General features: G+C 42.0%; 1 protein-coding gene and 1 long non-coding RNA gene across 2 annotated transcripts; one reads left to right on the forward strand and one right to left on the reverse strand.

The window, feature by feature from the left end:
• Nucleotides 1–3,451: 3,451 nt before the first annotated feature.
• Nucleotides 3,452–7,094, forward strand: LOC123785353 (membrane-spanning 4-domains subfamily A member 4A-like). Its single transcript, XM_087855250.1, has 6 exons — nucleotides 3,452–3,712; nucleotides 4,143–4,274; nucleotides 4,491–4,547; nucleotides 4,954–5,085; nucleotides 6,421–6,519; nucleotides 6,969–7,094. The coding sequence occupies exons 1-6, from the start codon at nucleotides 3,515–3,517 to the stop codon at nucleotides 7,047–7,049; spliced, it is 699 nt and encodes a 232-aa protein (XP_087711376.1). The 5' UTR covers nucleotides 3,452–3,514; the 3' UTR covers nucleotides 7,050–7,094.
• Nucleotides 7,063–11,898, reverse strand: LOC123785354 (uncharacterized). Its single transcript, XR_006777614.2, has 3 exons — nucleotides 11,673–11,898; nucleotides 11,468–11,566; nucleotides 7,063–7,184 (listed from the first exon to the last, which is right to left on the reverse strand). It is a non-coding gene; the product is annotated as an uncharacterized LOC123785354 (long non-coding RNA).
• Between the last annotated feature and the right edge of the window lie 2,651 nt (nucleotides 11,899–14,549).

The following is a 14,549-nucleotide window of genomic DNA, read 5'->3' on the forward strand; positions in this document are numbered from 1 at the left end:
CTAGACATTTGTCTCAGAAAGCACCTGTTCAGCTTTATTACAAACCACTAATCAGGGACTCCTGGGTGGCTCAGTCAGTTGAGCGTCTGCCTTCGGCTCAGGTTGGGATCAAGTCCCACATCGGGTTCGTTGCTCAGCAGGGAGCCTGCTTCTCCCTCTGCCTGCTGCTCCCCCTGCTTGTGCATTCTCTCTCTCTCTTCTCCCACCCCTGGCAAATAAAGAAAAAAAAATAAATTCTTAAAAACCAAAAAGAAACCACTAATCAATTTTCAAGAGAGGTGGTACAACTTTATGATAAAAAAGCAAGAACAGGGTGAATGGATACGATGGGAATTGGCTGGTGGGACTGATGTGGGGTCATTGAGCATGATGGTCAAGAAAACATTCTTGAGATGTTTTGGTGCAAAAAGGTGCTTTTATTATAGCATGAGGATAGGACCTGTGGGCAGAAAGAGCTGCGCTGGGATTATGAGGTGCAACTGATTATATACTTCTAAGCTGTGGGGGTAGAGATATCGAAAATCTCTAAAAGGATTTCCCTATGTTAAAGAAGACTTACAGGACCCTGGAGGTCTGGCTGTTGTCAAGATAAGGTTGCTTTTAGTCTCTTGCAAAGCATCAAGGCAGCTGTGAGTTCCTCAAGGAATGTCGCACTCTGCGTGTCTCAGGGATTTATCAGTGGGCTACAAGTTGTAAGGAAATCTAATTTTATTGACATTTCTCTTGCCTTGGTTCTCCTCATCAGGATGACTCCCCATCTGTCCTTATATGAGTGGGACTCAGGAAAGACAGACCAAAGAGACTGACAGGGAGCACTATGTGTATGAAATTAGTTGAAGATTCCATTACCTGATTATTGTTAGTGATCCTGCTTAAAGCTTGACCTCTGAAAGAATAGGAGGTGATTGGTTTTGCTTTTCCTGGGTAGTCTTCTGCCTCGGTGACCTCCTGAGAAGATTTTTATTTACTCAGAAATTGCTCAATTAAAATCACCTACTACTCAAAAACTTCATGGAGAGCAGAGACTAGGACCAAGGGGATAGGAAATCCTGAGAGAGTAGTATAGAAGAACTAGCACACTTTCTAGAAATATCAGCAGAAGCCTGGCAGATAATTACTGACATGGATTCTTAACATCTCAACAAGGAGACATACTACTAATTTTAAATACTGCCAAGTAGAAAGGGATATTTGGGCACATGATTGGTCCCGAAGAGGAAGTACATTTTTGAGCTGATTTTTTTTGGAGCAATTTGAGCCAATTTTTGTGACGTAACCTGTCACAGTGGGTAAAGGCATGGATCCCACAGTGTTGCCCTCAGAGGACAGTTCCTATGCATGGGTGTAGTGTTAGCCCAGACAGTTTTTTGTTTTGTTTTTGGTAATGCAAGTGTCTGACAACTTACGCTTTGATTGTGAGAGGCATTCGTTTCAAAGAGGCATCCGCCTCAAAGACAGCTGTCTGGAATAAATACACTGCCAGCCACATGGTAAACAGCCAGGCCTCCTCTTGCACGGACTCCTTCGTTTCAGAGTTCTTTGTTGATTTTCCTAAATGATCCTTTGGGCCACTTGTTTCTTCTCTTCCCAGTGCTTTCAATTCCTGCTCTTGTGTTTTAAATTCACCAAAAAAGAATGAGTCCCCCAAACCCTAGGTCCTCAGCCTCATCCCCAATAAAAGCAGAACCCTAGACCCCTGCTCTCTCCTTCCCTCTCACCCTTGACCTTGCTATGTGACCCCAGTGTGCTGCGTAATTTCCAGGTCTTTCTTGATGATTGCTGCTGGAGGGCGTTTTGCAATCCTAATAACCACAAATGTTGGTCCAGCCTTAACATTCGTTTGGTAAGGGGAGATGTCTGTGGGAGGCTCACTGGGGCCCAGATGAGTGTTCCCAGGCATTTCTAGCCAATTGCACTACTGTCGATGGGCTGAGACCGCACAAAACCCTGGAACTGCATGGTGATAACAAGATTCACACCGTGGAGGAGGGATTTGTCAGTATTAGACTCACAACAACACATCTTGTCTGAGAGAGGAGGATTCCTGTGGGATTGCTGTGTGGATTATAGCCTAAAACCAAAACTGTCCCCAAGTCATCTTAATCATGTTGAAAAGGACTTGCTAGCCCAAATAGTGACAGTAGAGGGAGCACTTTCCCTCGGGAGTGGATACTGTGGACAATCCGCTGTAGAATTGACTAAGTATTCTAATACAACACATGACCATCATCATCACTGGGCTTTTACTCTTATTGAGGAAATACTGTTGGGTATTGGTGGAAAGCTGATGTCTGAGAATCAGTGTTCCAGCCTGTAAGAGGACCAGCTAAGGGGTGGAAGGAATGACTTTGTGAGAGAGATACAATCTACATGAACGATCACTGTCCTTCACGGGCACATATGCCATGAATAACTAGGAAATACTTCTTGTGGTGCATCAGGCTAGAATTAGATGGAAGAACAGCACCACTTTTATTTAGTGAAGTGGGTATGCCCTGGGTTACAAGTCCAGAAAATTCACATAGATTATGTTAAAAATTTCCACTACACAAGAAAGTTTAATATGGAAAGTGTATTGCATAGTTAAAAATGTATTGTAATAAAATCAACTTCACTGATCATATAAAATAACGTAAGATAGCATTAATGAAAACAAGGGCTTCAGGAAATCTTTGGTTTATGAAAACTTATAAAAATCAGGGTAGCATGGGCCCAAATAGGTGAGGATGTGGCATGCACCGACTTCTGCACAGAACTCAGGAGGAACGCAGCAGTGGGGAGGAGCTGGTGTTGAGAACATGTGTGAGCTTTGATAAAGTCCTTAGTGCATGGGAAGTGGAGTCAGATTATTATCTTAAGGATATGTTACCAAGATGAAGAACATCACAGATACTCATCTGGCAGGTTGAATGAGATAAGTCACAGGAAACAAATGGCCAACACAGGACTCTGGGCAATGTTTTCTTCACACATCATACATCAGAGCAGGCCATTGTCTTTGAACACTGTAAGTTAGAGACCACACACCAGAAGGGACAATAACCCATTTGTGTGTACTGAGAATATGCAAAGGTAGGAAGAAATCTTTTCTCATCTTAACCCCATGCTTTGTCTCCGAGAAGGCATCTAAGTGGGAGGGATACAAGTGCCTAGACTATGGGGGTCTCTATAAGTTGAGCTAGAGGAAATTTGTAAATGGAAAACTCTTGTTTGAAATCTTGCTGTGAATGGGCAGTTGCTTTTGCTCCTGAAAGATGAGGGGGAAAGGTAAATATCTGGGTTTCAGTCTTACAGGGCTGCAGTCCCTGCTTTAAGATCAATAGCTGTGTGTACATTGCTGAGGATAGGAAGCTGTAATTCAATCTAGATTTATCTGCTTGGGTAGGTATGGGAAAAATCTGGGTTATGCCTTGATCCAAACATGGAAGTAAAATGTGGTACATTTCCCAGAGACACGAAATCCCCTGCCATTGGATTTTGCTATTGAACAAGGAAAATATTTAAATGTGAATCTATGCTGAGAAGTGTTTTCTTTCCTGGTGTGAACAGCCACGCAGGGACATTGCAGGCAGAGACAGCCCAGGACGACACGATAAACCTTCCTGAGAATGAGAGTATAACCCAACTGCGTCGGCTGGGTACCTGGGTTTTACCCTCCCAGCAGCAGAAGAGTCTGCTGCTCTTCCTGAAGGGACAGCCCCAGGTCCCAGGGGTGAGTGGGCACATGATCTGAGCACAGGCTGTGCTGTGGGGAGAGGAACAATTCCTGAGTTGGGACTGGGATTTCCTCACGGCTCTCCAATTCTCTAGATCATTGACTGTGATGGACTGAGTGGAGCCATCCTGAACGGCACAAACCTTATAGATTCAAGAAGTGGAAAGAAATGTTGTGAAGCTGTCCATCACTGGAATTTTAAAAATTGTCTCTACTTAGGTAGCAATTATATGAAAAAAGAGTTTTAGGCTAATGTCAATGTCCTGCATTGGACGGGGAAAAAGACTTGATAGGTAGACTGTTAACTTCCTGGGAGGTCATCTCAGGATTGGGGTCTCAGAGGTGAGAGAGAAGTTAACGTGCACTGATTTGCGAGAGAATCTCCGTCCTGAGAAGCTGCCCCTCAAGGATGTCTTTTACCCTCCAGGTGGCTCAGATCCTCACTGGGCTGTTAACACTGTGCCTGGGTGTGACAATCAGTCCTTTTTCTCCATACGACTATGGACATCGACGTTGCATGATCACTAACATAGGCTATCATGTATGGGGTTCCTTCTCCGTGAGTATTAGATTATTCCAGTGTTTGCAATTTTTCCGGTATCTGCAATACCTTCACCTTTCTCTCTCAAAAATCCATGCACTGCTGTTTAGGTCCTAAGCGTGGGCTGACTGTTTGGGTAGATAATATTGGCAGGGGAATGGGGGGCGCCAGGAGGATGTTGTAAGGATGGGAGTGCAGGTACAAGCTCTGAGTAGGTTCTCTCTCTTTGGTCAGTTCCTCATTTCTGGAGCACTGTCCGTTGCTGCTGGACAGAAAGTAACCAAGTGTCTGGTAAGTGTCTCATTGTTGAGGCTCGGGTAGGTCTAGTGAAACAGGGACTTGTTCAGCTACAAGGCTAAGGCACATACCAAAACCTGCTTGTTCTCTAAAGAAGGACCCTACAAATGTTTGGGCGGGTTGTCCCTAGAAGTGGTTCCTCCATGACACGTAGGCAAGAATGAAGGGCTTAGTGCTGTTGTCTGACTTTCCATGGGCAACATGCTCCCTGTGCCTGAGCCTGAGGCAGACAAAGCTGCAACTATGCCGGAGGGTCCATCCTTCTTCCTTAGACTGGGGAAGATCCCCAAGTAAATTCCCAAACTCAACTCAGAGCTGCTGAATGGCCCTGACCAACAAGTCTAACACAGGAAGAACAGGAGAAGGGTTTGCAACAGCTTATCTCTCTCATTCTTTTTAGATCCAAGGCAGCCTGGGAATGAAAATGGTCAGTGCTATTGTAGCAGGGTTTGGCACAAGTATGATCATTCTTGAAGAACTAGTCATGTATGGAAGTAGGATATGGAGGTCTTCCAGGGAAAGTTTATTTATAGTAAGTATATCCTGTCTTCATCATGGAAATCTGTAAACTGGTTTTGTCTGAATTTTCCTCTGTAAATTCTCACCATGGAACTGACCGCAGCCATTGGTTACGTAGATGCTGGACACCCTCCTGAAGGCGAAGGGATCTAGGCCTTTGCATCTTGCCAGGAGCACTGAGCAAAAAAAGTTAGCTTTTCGATACCATTCAGGTCTGAAGGCCCTGATGTGTGGTCGGTGAGTGGAAAATTCTGTAAGAACTCAGTTCTCGGAGGGGCAGTTTTCTTGTGATTTTAAAAACTATCTGAGGAGGAAAAGGAAAACTGGTGTTCTGCGTGCTCCATGATGTTCAGGGATTCTGAGCAACCAACTGAAGGGACGGGGGAGTGTGCGTTCATATTCTCAAATGCATGGGCAACCAGAGTGAGGGAGAAGTTCACGGGGTTAACTGCAGGCTGCTCTAAGACACAGCTGCTGAAAGACCAAAGGAGCTGTGTAAGCCAAGAAGTCAACACCGGTCATGAGAGGTGGGGAGGAGTCAGGCAAACACACAAAAGCCAGTATGGACAGGCCTGGGCTTACCTGACATTCTTGAGCCTGTGAGGAAAAGAGGAGAATTTTCTTTTTTAATATAATGTTAGTCACCATACAGTACATCCTTAGTTTTTGATGTAGTGTTCCATGATTCATTGTTTGCATATAACACCCAGTGCTCCGTGCAATACGTGCCCTCCTTAATACCAGTCACCAGGCTAGCCCATTCCCCCACTCTCCTCCCCTCTGAAGCCCTCAGTTTGTTTCCTGGAGTCCATAGTCTCTCATGGTTCATTTCCCCCTCCGTTTCCCCCCCCTTCATTTCCCCCTTCCTTCTCCAAACGATCTCCCTACTATTCCTTATGTTCCACAAATAAGTGAAACCATATGATAATTGCCTTTCTCTGCTTGACTTATCTCACTTAGCATAATCTCCTCCAGTCCCATCCACGTCAGTGCAAATGTTGGGCAATCAGTCTATCTGACAGCAGAGTAATATTCCATTGCACATATGAACCACATCTTCTTAATCCATTCATCTGTTGAAGGGCATCTCGGCTCCTTCCACAGTTTGGTTATTGTGGACATTGCTGCTATGAACTCTAATAATATCCATTCTCGAGTTGTTAATTTGGTATATTTGAACTGGGAGAAAATTCAGGAATTCCTGTTAAAGAAAAGGGTTCATGTTGTAAGTAGATGAACTAGCCCCAGATGTGAAATTTGGCCAACAGCTTCTGCCCGATTCTTTCCTCTCCCAACACCCGCTTTTCTGTCTTCTATAACCTGTGGGGATTTTCCGTGTGTTTGACAGGGAATGCTAACTGGAATGCTGTTTCTCTCTCTGGCGGAAGGCTGCATCGCTTTGTCCCTCTCTATATTTGCATGCAGGGTGGCCTGTTCTGTCAACAAGGTGAGTACTCTGGGTCTTTATGGGGTCTTTCTCTCTCTCTCTCTCTCTCTCTCTCTGTGTGTGTATGTGTGTATGTGTTTGTGTGTGTCCCATTTTTGTGGGGCAGATTAGGAAAAGAAAGGGGAGAAATGCTGTTTCATAGAGAAATCTTTATCATCTTTGAAGGAGGTAGCGCAGGTGGAGATGGGGGGAAATGGCCAACCACACTCAGCCAAAGAACTGTCCCTAGACGCTGAAGAGTCCTCTTTTTCTGGTATGAAGGTCATTTCTGGTATTGTTGAAGAGGTGTAAGGAGAGGAGGGTTAAAACAAGAATGGGAACATAGACCCACCAGGTGTCAGGATTCTGAAGGAAGGTGCTGAGCAGCCATATTGCTCCTAAGCATATGGGACAACGACGTCCCCTCCAACTGTAGACTACAAGAATCTAACGTTCTGATTTTTCCACAGGTGGTGGTTTTCTTACCAAATAACAACAACGGCCCCTCAGTAGTCTCTCCTGAACACGTGTATGATGAGGTCGCATTTTAGTAGATCGCAGTGGTTCGGCATTTCCAATCAGTTTGATCTATTTATTCTCCCTCATTTAACTGTTTATCACATACAACTAAGACTGTGAGAATACATGTGTCTGACTCTTCTTAAGTTTATATACTTGCGATCCATCTGTGACAAAACACAGGATAATAAAGACTTATTTTATTTGCTAATGAGGATTATTCTTTTGATTTCCCACCATACATTTACCAACTTTCCAAGGAATCATACAGTGTTATTCTAAGGTCCCCAGATTTGCATAAACAGAAATAAGTTGCTTGATTTGGATTTTCTTGTACCGGTCTGTGTTGTGCCAAATCTTTCACAGGAGAAAAAGAAATGCGAAATGCATGTCAGTTATTTCTCATTCCAACAGCTCTGTGTGTCCCTATTTTTTTTTCTTTCTTTCTTTCTTTCTTTCTTTCTTTCTTTCTTTCTTTCTTTCTTTCTTTCTTTCTTTCTTTCTTTCTTTCTTCTCTCTCTCTCTCTCTCTCTCTCTCTCTCTCTTTCTTTCTTTCTTTCTTTCTTTCTTTCTTTCTTTCTTTCTTTCTTTCTTTCTTTCTTTCTTTCAGATTCTGCCCCTCTGGCTGAAGAGCCAGGATATTTCTACTACCAATGAATTCTTAGTCAGTGTCAAGCAAGATAAAACCTGTGTTTTTCTTCCTGGGTTCCTTGATAACACTCTCAGACACAGGCATTTTGGTATTCAGAATAACAGCCCCACAAAACTCATTAGATCCTGATTCCTAAAACGATTAAATATATTACATGGCAAATGGGAGTCAAACATTGCAAAAAGAATTAAGATTGCTAATTCTGGACTTTCTCTCAGGCCCAATATAATCATATGGGTTCTAAAAGTAGAGAACTTTTCCCAGTTGTGGTCATGGAAGTGGTGTGACAAAGGAAAGGAGAGTCAGAGATGCAACATGACAAGGGCCTGACCCACCATTGCTGGCTTCGAAGGGGCTGGAGCCAGGGAATGTGATTATATTGGGCCTGAGAGACAATTCAGGAGAATCTCCCTATTTTATTTTATTTTATTTTATTTTATTTTATTTTATTTTATTTTATTTTATTTTATTTTATTTTATTTTATTATCTTTTTAATTTAATTTAATTAAAAAAATTTTTTTTAGAGAGAGAAAATGTGAGTTGGGGGGAGAGGAATGAAGGGAGAGAGAGAATCTTAAGTGGGCTCCAGGCCCAGCACATAGTCTGACACGACTCAATCTCACAATGCTGAGATCATGACCTCAACCAAAATCAAGAGTCAGACGCTTAACTGACTGAGCCACCCAGGTGCCCCTCTTCCTATTTTAAAGTCAGATGTAAACAATCCTTTAAGAAGCAATCCTTACTCATCCTGTTTGAGGAGCCATTGGCTTTCCTTCCAGTTAATAAATTACAGATGATATAGATGTAGGCTGGGGAAAACATAATCATTTAAATCAATGATGCTGGACCAAGAGTGTTAAGTGAACTTAGGAGGGAGAAAAGGTAAAATTAGACTCATAATTCACATCATATAAAAGGCAATTCCACATGAATAATGGATTTATTACATCATATAAAAGGCAATTCCACATGAATAATGGATTTAGAAAAGAAAATCATCACAAAGTCTAGAAGGCAGTATAGAATGATATATTACTATGTTGAGGCACAGAAAAATTTCTCAGACAAGATGCTTAAATCTTGCCTGAAAGTATGTTTTATACAGTTGTTGCAAAATTAATTTTTCAATGAAAAAGAAACATAAAGAGAGTGAAAAATCAAGAAGTAACTTTCTAAGGCATAATTGCAACACACAAAGCATCAACAGGATTAATGTGCAGAATCTTTTTTTAAAAAAAGATTTTATTTATCAATTTGAGAGAGAAAGTGAGAGAGAGCATGAGCAGGGTAGTTGATGGGTGGTGGGGAAGGGTAGAGGGAGAGGGAGAAGCAGACTCCCTGCTGAGCAGGGACCCCAATGTGGGGCTCCATCTCCCCATGACCCTTGGATCATGATCTGAGCCAAAGACAGATGCTTCACTGACTGAGCCACCCAGGCACCCCTAATGTGCAGAATCTTTACAGACTGCAACAGGTCAATTTTTTCAGAAAGACATAGAAAAGGACAAAAAATATTAACAGGGACTTCATAGAAGAGGACACGCCGATAACAAAGAAGCACAAGAAAATCCACCTTATCAGTCTTCAGGGAAATGTAAATTAAGTCCATGGTGGGTGCACAGCTTCCTGCCAAGTAGGGAATCTGATAACACCAGCTGTTGGCTAAGATGTAGATTAATGTGAAAATTTACTCTTATTTTGTAGGAGGCATTTGATTTAAAAAACACTTTGGAAAACAATTTTAAGTTTTCTCATAAAGTTACATACCATATTTTCCAAAGAACTAGTTCTTGCCCTCTTAGGTATAGACCCAAGGGTATACTTTTTTCTTTTTTTTTTAAGATTTCATCTATTTATTTGAAAGAGAAAGAGAGTGAGAGAGAGAAAGGACAAGAAGGGGGAGGGTCAGAAGAAGAGGCAGACTCCCCGCTGAGCAAGGAGCCCGACGTGGAGCTTGGTCCCTGGACTCCGGGATCATGACCTGAGCAGAAGGCAGATGCTAACTGACTGAGCCACACAGGCGTCCCCCAAGGGTATACTTGCACACATGTAGATTAGGACTCAGGCACCAAAAAGAATTTTTTTTTTAAAGATTTCATTTATTTATTTAAGAGAGAGGAGAAACTGCGAGCTGGAGGGAGAGGGAGAGAGAATCTTAAGCCCAACACTGAGCACAGAGCCCAACGGGGGACTCGATCTAATGATCGCAAGGTCATGACCTGAGTTGAAACCAAGAGTTGGCCACTTAACCGACTGAGCCACCCAGGGCTCCACTGAAAGGTATTTTAAAGCAAAGATGGTGTTAGCAAACATTGAAATAATGCAATCATCCATCTACAGTGTGATGGATAAAAAATACACACACACACACACACATACCCACATACAGAGAGAGAGAGGAGAGTATGTATTCACTTAGGAACATTACAAAGCAGTGAAAATTAATGAACCACAACTCCATGTGGCAACCTCAATGAGCCTATTATGAAGTGAGGAAGAGGAAGGACACCAAGTGGACCAAAGAGGGATATGCCAGTCAGAGGAAGTAGAGTAATGGTGCATATGGTCTATCATCATGGGGAGATGCTCAGACCAAGGAGAGAGGGGATTCTGATTATTTCTGAAAATGATAATTAGGCCTAAACAATAATTAACATTTGAGATTTCTTCATTATTTTTCTTTTTTGTTTTGTTTCCATTTTCTTTGGTTAATTCAGTTATAAGAATCTTTTTCTTTAAAAGTTTTTAAAAAAGATTTTATTTATTTATTTGAGAGAGAGAGAGAGACAGAGACAGCAACAGAGAGCAGAAGCAGGGAGGAGAGGGAGAAGCAGGCTCCCCGCTGAAGAGGGGAGCCCAACGTGAGGCTCCATTGCAGGACTCTGGGATCATGACATGAGCCAAAGGCAGATGCTTAACCGACTGAGCCACCTAGGTGTCCCAAGAATCTTTTTCTTTAAACCACCAACCCATGATCTTTATGAGAATGAATGTGGATATTTGCAGTACCCCCTCCTTAAATGCTTCAGTTCATATTTCATTAGCATAAAGCATGTCAGAAAGGGTTCTCTATTTCCTATGAAAACTAGTGTTATTTTGTGAAGCATAGTGCATGGACGGAGTCTCCCACAATAGATAGAGTCAGGTTTGAACTATGGCCAAACCAGTTATGAGTGATGTGACCTACAGCAGATCTTGTGTTTGCTAAGCCTGAATTCCCCATCTATAGAAGAGGGGTAGCTCTTAGGGGGTGTGCTATGGCTGGAGGGTTGCTTTCTCTTCTAAAGTGTTGCCTTCCATGGGGAGGGAGCTCCACCAGAACAACACTTCTGGCCTCTTTTTCATCCGTCTCTTCCTACTTGCACAGAAAGGAGGAAGCAGTGTGGTACATTTGGAAGGAGGGACGAAGTGTAGAGGGTTGCTGCTCCCTCTGGAAGAACTGCCTGGTTGCAAAGCTTAGAAAGGTAGTACTAACCTCGTGTGGGTCCATCCTTGCCATGACTTTGCATGGTTGTGTCATTCTGAGACCCACCTTTGGGAATCTAGAAGCCACCAGTTATAAGCCACATCTACTGGTATCAGACTTACTGGTCTTCTTCTGTTTTACTCTATGATTTTCTAAGAGGTTAGAAACATGTTGAAGGAAGATAAATAATATTTACTGTGTGTCCCTCAAATCTCAATACTTTGTGTTTAAGTCAGGGACACTAAAAAGAGAATAAACCTAATATTTTGGGTCACAGAATAATGCACACAAATCGAAACATCTCACTGGGGCATGGAGGATGGACTACCTTTCCGTTGTCTTATAGAGGGGCCTTGCAGGGTGTCTACTTTGACAGTCATTTAGCTCATAATAGCATGGTCCCTTGGTGAACAGTTATATCTGTAAACTATGAAAGAAGCAATAGGAAATATTTATAACTCTTTCTTTATCTATGTATCTATCTATCTAGCAAGAGAGGAGAAAGAGATATTTACTTTAAAGAATTGACTCACATAATTATGGAGGCTGGCAAACTCAAAATCTGCAGGGTAGGCCCGCAGCTCGAGACCCAGCCCAGGGAAGAGCTGATGTTGCATTTTGAGTCCAGAAGCAGTCTGATTGCAGAATTCCCTCTTTCTCTTGGGAAGTCAGTCTTTTTTCTTTTAAGGCATTCAACTGCTTAGATGAGAGAGTTGTTTTTTGCTGTTGCTGCTGTTGCTTAATTCAGAGGTCTCTGACGGCAAGGAATCATGACCGGAAGGCATGAGACTACCCACACTCAGAGATCCTAGTTTTTAATACGGGTACATTGACTGGGTGGAGCTATTTCCTTCGACGAGAGGAGCAAGTATGTTTTGAGAGTGGGAAGGAAGGGTGCCAGTGGGTAATTTTGCACCAGAATTACAGATGGCAGAGGAAACTAGCTCTTGCCCAGAATCTATCTTGCTCTCCATTCTGGACATGGAGTTTAACTGTACGTTTTAGCATTGGATGCTGGTAGTTCTATATCATGACCACATTCTGGAACATTACTGACAGTGAAGCATGCCAGGCCGGGCACCAGGACTTTCACGGTGACCCTCCTTTGTTGTGCCTTCCTTACAGTTTGCTACACATTCATACACGGTTCTAAAGGAATGACAGACCAGGCGGGAGTCAGGGTCACCAGATCACAACCTGGGGGAACGCTGCCTCTGGCCAGGGGCTCCCAATGTGAGTTATTATGCCTGAGAAATGAATTTCTATTATATGTAAGGTGTTAGACTTCCATATGTCTGTTTCAGGGTCTATCCCCATCACACCAGTTTCTACGTTCTGTATGTGTTGCACAAAGCACTTAACTTCTCTGGATTTCATTTTCCTAGTTGGTAAAAGGTTGTTTACAGGCACTGTCCTCAAATAAGGGTTGTGAGGATTAAATAATTTAATAGATTTAAGATATTTAGGACACCTTGGCACATACTAAGCTCTAGATAATATTAATCATCATCTCTTAAAGAACCCTCATTTGATCTCCAGAATGCTAGGTCTTCAGAAATAGCCCTTCATTTTTTTGTTTTTGCTTTTTTATATATATATTTTTCTCTAGTAATTTTCATTTTGAAAACATTTCCTATTTTAGACCTAAAGTTAATAAAAAATGAGCTGTAACTCACGGAAACCTCTGATTAATGGTGTGTTTTACTTTTAATTGAGTTGTTGCTCTATCTTTTAAACTCTATGAAAGATCAGATTTCTTAATGACCAAGGCTGAAGGCAGGCCCTTGTTTGAGGGACGCTCAAAGATAGAAGATACCTGAGAAGATTAGTGTGCTCTGCTTACTTGGTTGTGAAATAGTCTGTAGCTAAAGGGTGGCATGACTTGCTCGTGAGAGTTAAGCAATCTCATATATTCATCTGACACTCACAATCAGATTAGGCTCTAAAAGGGGAACCTTCCGGTGTACCTCATCTTCACTAAAGAACATGGAAGATTTGAAAGTAGTGCTTGTCATCCAGCCATTGCAGGACTGGGGAGAGAAGCAAGCTAATTTCGACTCCTCACTCTCTTAGAGAGTCGGTAACGTGCTTAGCAGAGACCCACACAGTGAGTAGTCTTGGGGCAGAGATAGCTCCTCCCTATTGTCTGGATATTTGTAGAATAGCTGTTCTTCCTCTAACATGAGTTGAATTTGGGGAACTAAAGCTAGATGTGATAAGATCTCACCCTCTCGATCGGGGAGTGGATGGGTTGTAACCTGATATAACCTCCACCGTGGAAAGATAGAAACACAAGACTGAGCAATCTGGGTCTAGTAGTAGGAAGACTTGGAGACTGAATCCATACTTTTTGAGACTATCTAAGCAGATTGTAATGCTGTTTCACCTGCCAGGAAAGAGCATGTGCTTAGTTTTACAAGTGACAAGGAGTGATTCACGAACTTCTATAAAGAAAGCACTGATTTTCATGAGAATAAAGGCAGCTAGAAGAATTGTCTGAAGAACTAGGTCTTCTTTATCTAGCCATCTACCATATTCTGGAGGAATAGTCCTCAGGCCTGTTAATAATGTCTTAAAAACAAAATAAAGCCCTTTATTGAAATATAACTAGCATATAAAATACTGCAGTTATTTTGAGACTACAATTTGAAAAGTTTTGACTTACATATACAATCATGAACCATCATCACAATCAAGATAACACAAACATCACTCCCCAAAAGTTTCCTGCCCCTCCTCGCCCCCATCCCCATTCCCATAAATCACTGATCTGCTTTCTGTTGCTCTAGATTAGTTTGCCATTTTGGAACTTCATATCAATGGAATCATACAGAATGTACTTTTTCTGTCTGTCTTCTTTCACTTGGCATAATTATATTGAGATTCACCCGTGTCACATTGTCTATGTACAGTTCATTCTTTTTTATTGCTCAGTGGTAGTATTCCACTGTTTGGCTATGCCACAATCTGTTTAGTCACTTACTTGTTAACAGACACCGAAAGTGTTTTCAGTTGAGGGTTATTACAAATAAAGCTGTTATTGGCATTTGTGTACAAGCCTTTGTACTAACATATACCTTTATTTCTCTTTGATAATTACCCAAGAGTAGATTAGCTGGGTGATCAGTAGGTGTTTAAACTTTTAAGAAACTGCCAAAATATTTTCCAGTATAATTGGATCATTTCACATCCCCACCAACTGTGTATGGGGGCTTCTATTCTCCATGTTCTTGCTAATACTTGTTATGATTAGTCTTTTTAATTTTAGCCATTCTAATGGGAGTATTGAGGAATCTCATTATGGTTTTAATCTGCATTTCCTAACAGCTAACGAGATTGAGTATTTTGTCATGTGTTTATTTGTAATCTCTATGTCTTCTCTGGTGAAGTGTCCGTTCAATTATTTTGCA

The sequence above is a fragment of the Ursus americanus genome, chromosome 24 (genome assembly GCF_024610735.1).
Source record: "Ursus americanus isolate L20-20 chromosome 24, mUrsAme1.1.p, whole genome shotgun sequence".
NCBI lineage: Eukaryota > Metazoa > Chordata > Mammalia > Carnivora > Ursidae > Ursus > Ursus americanus.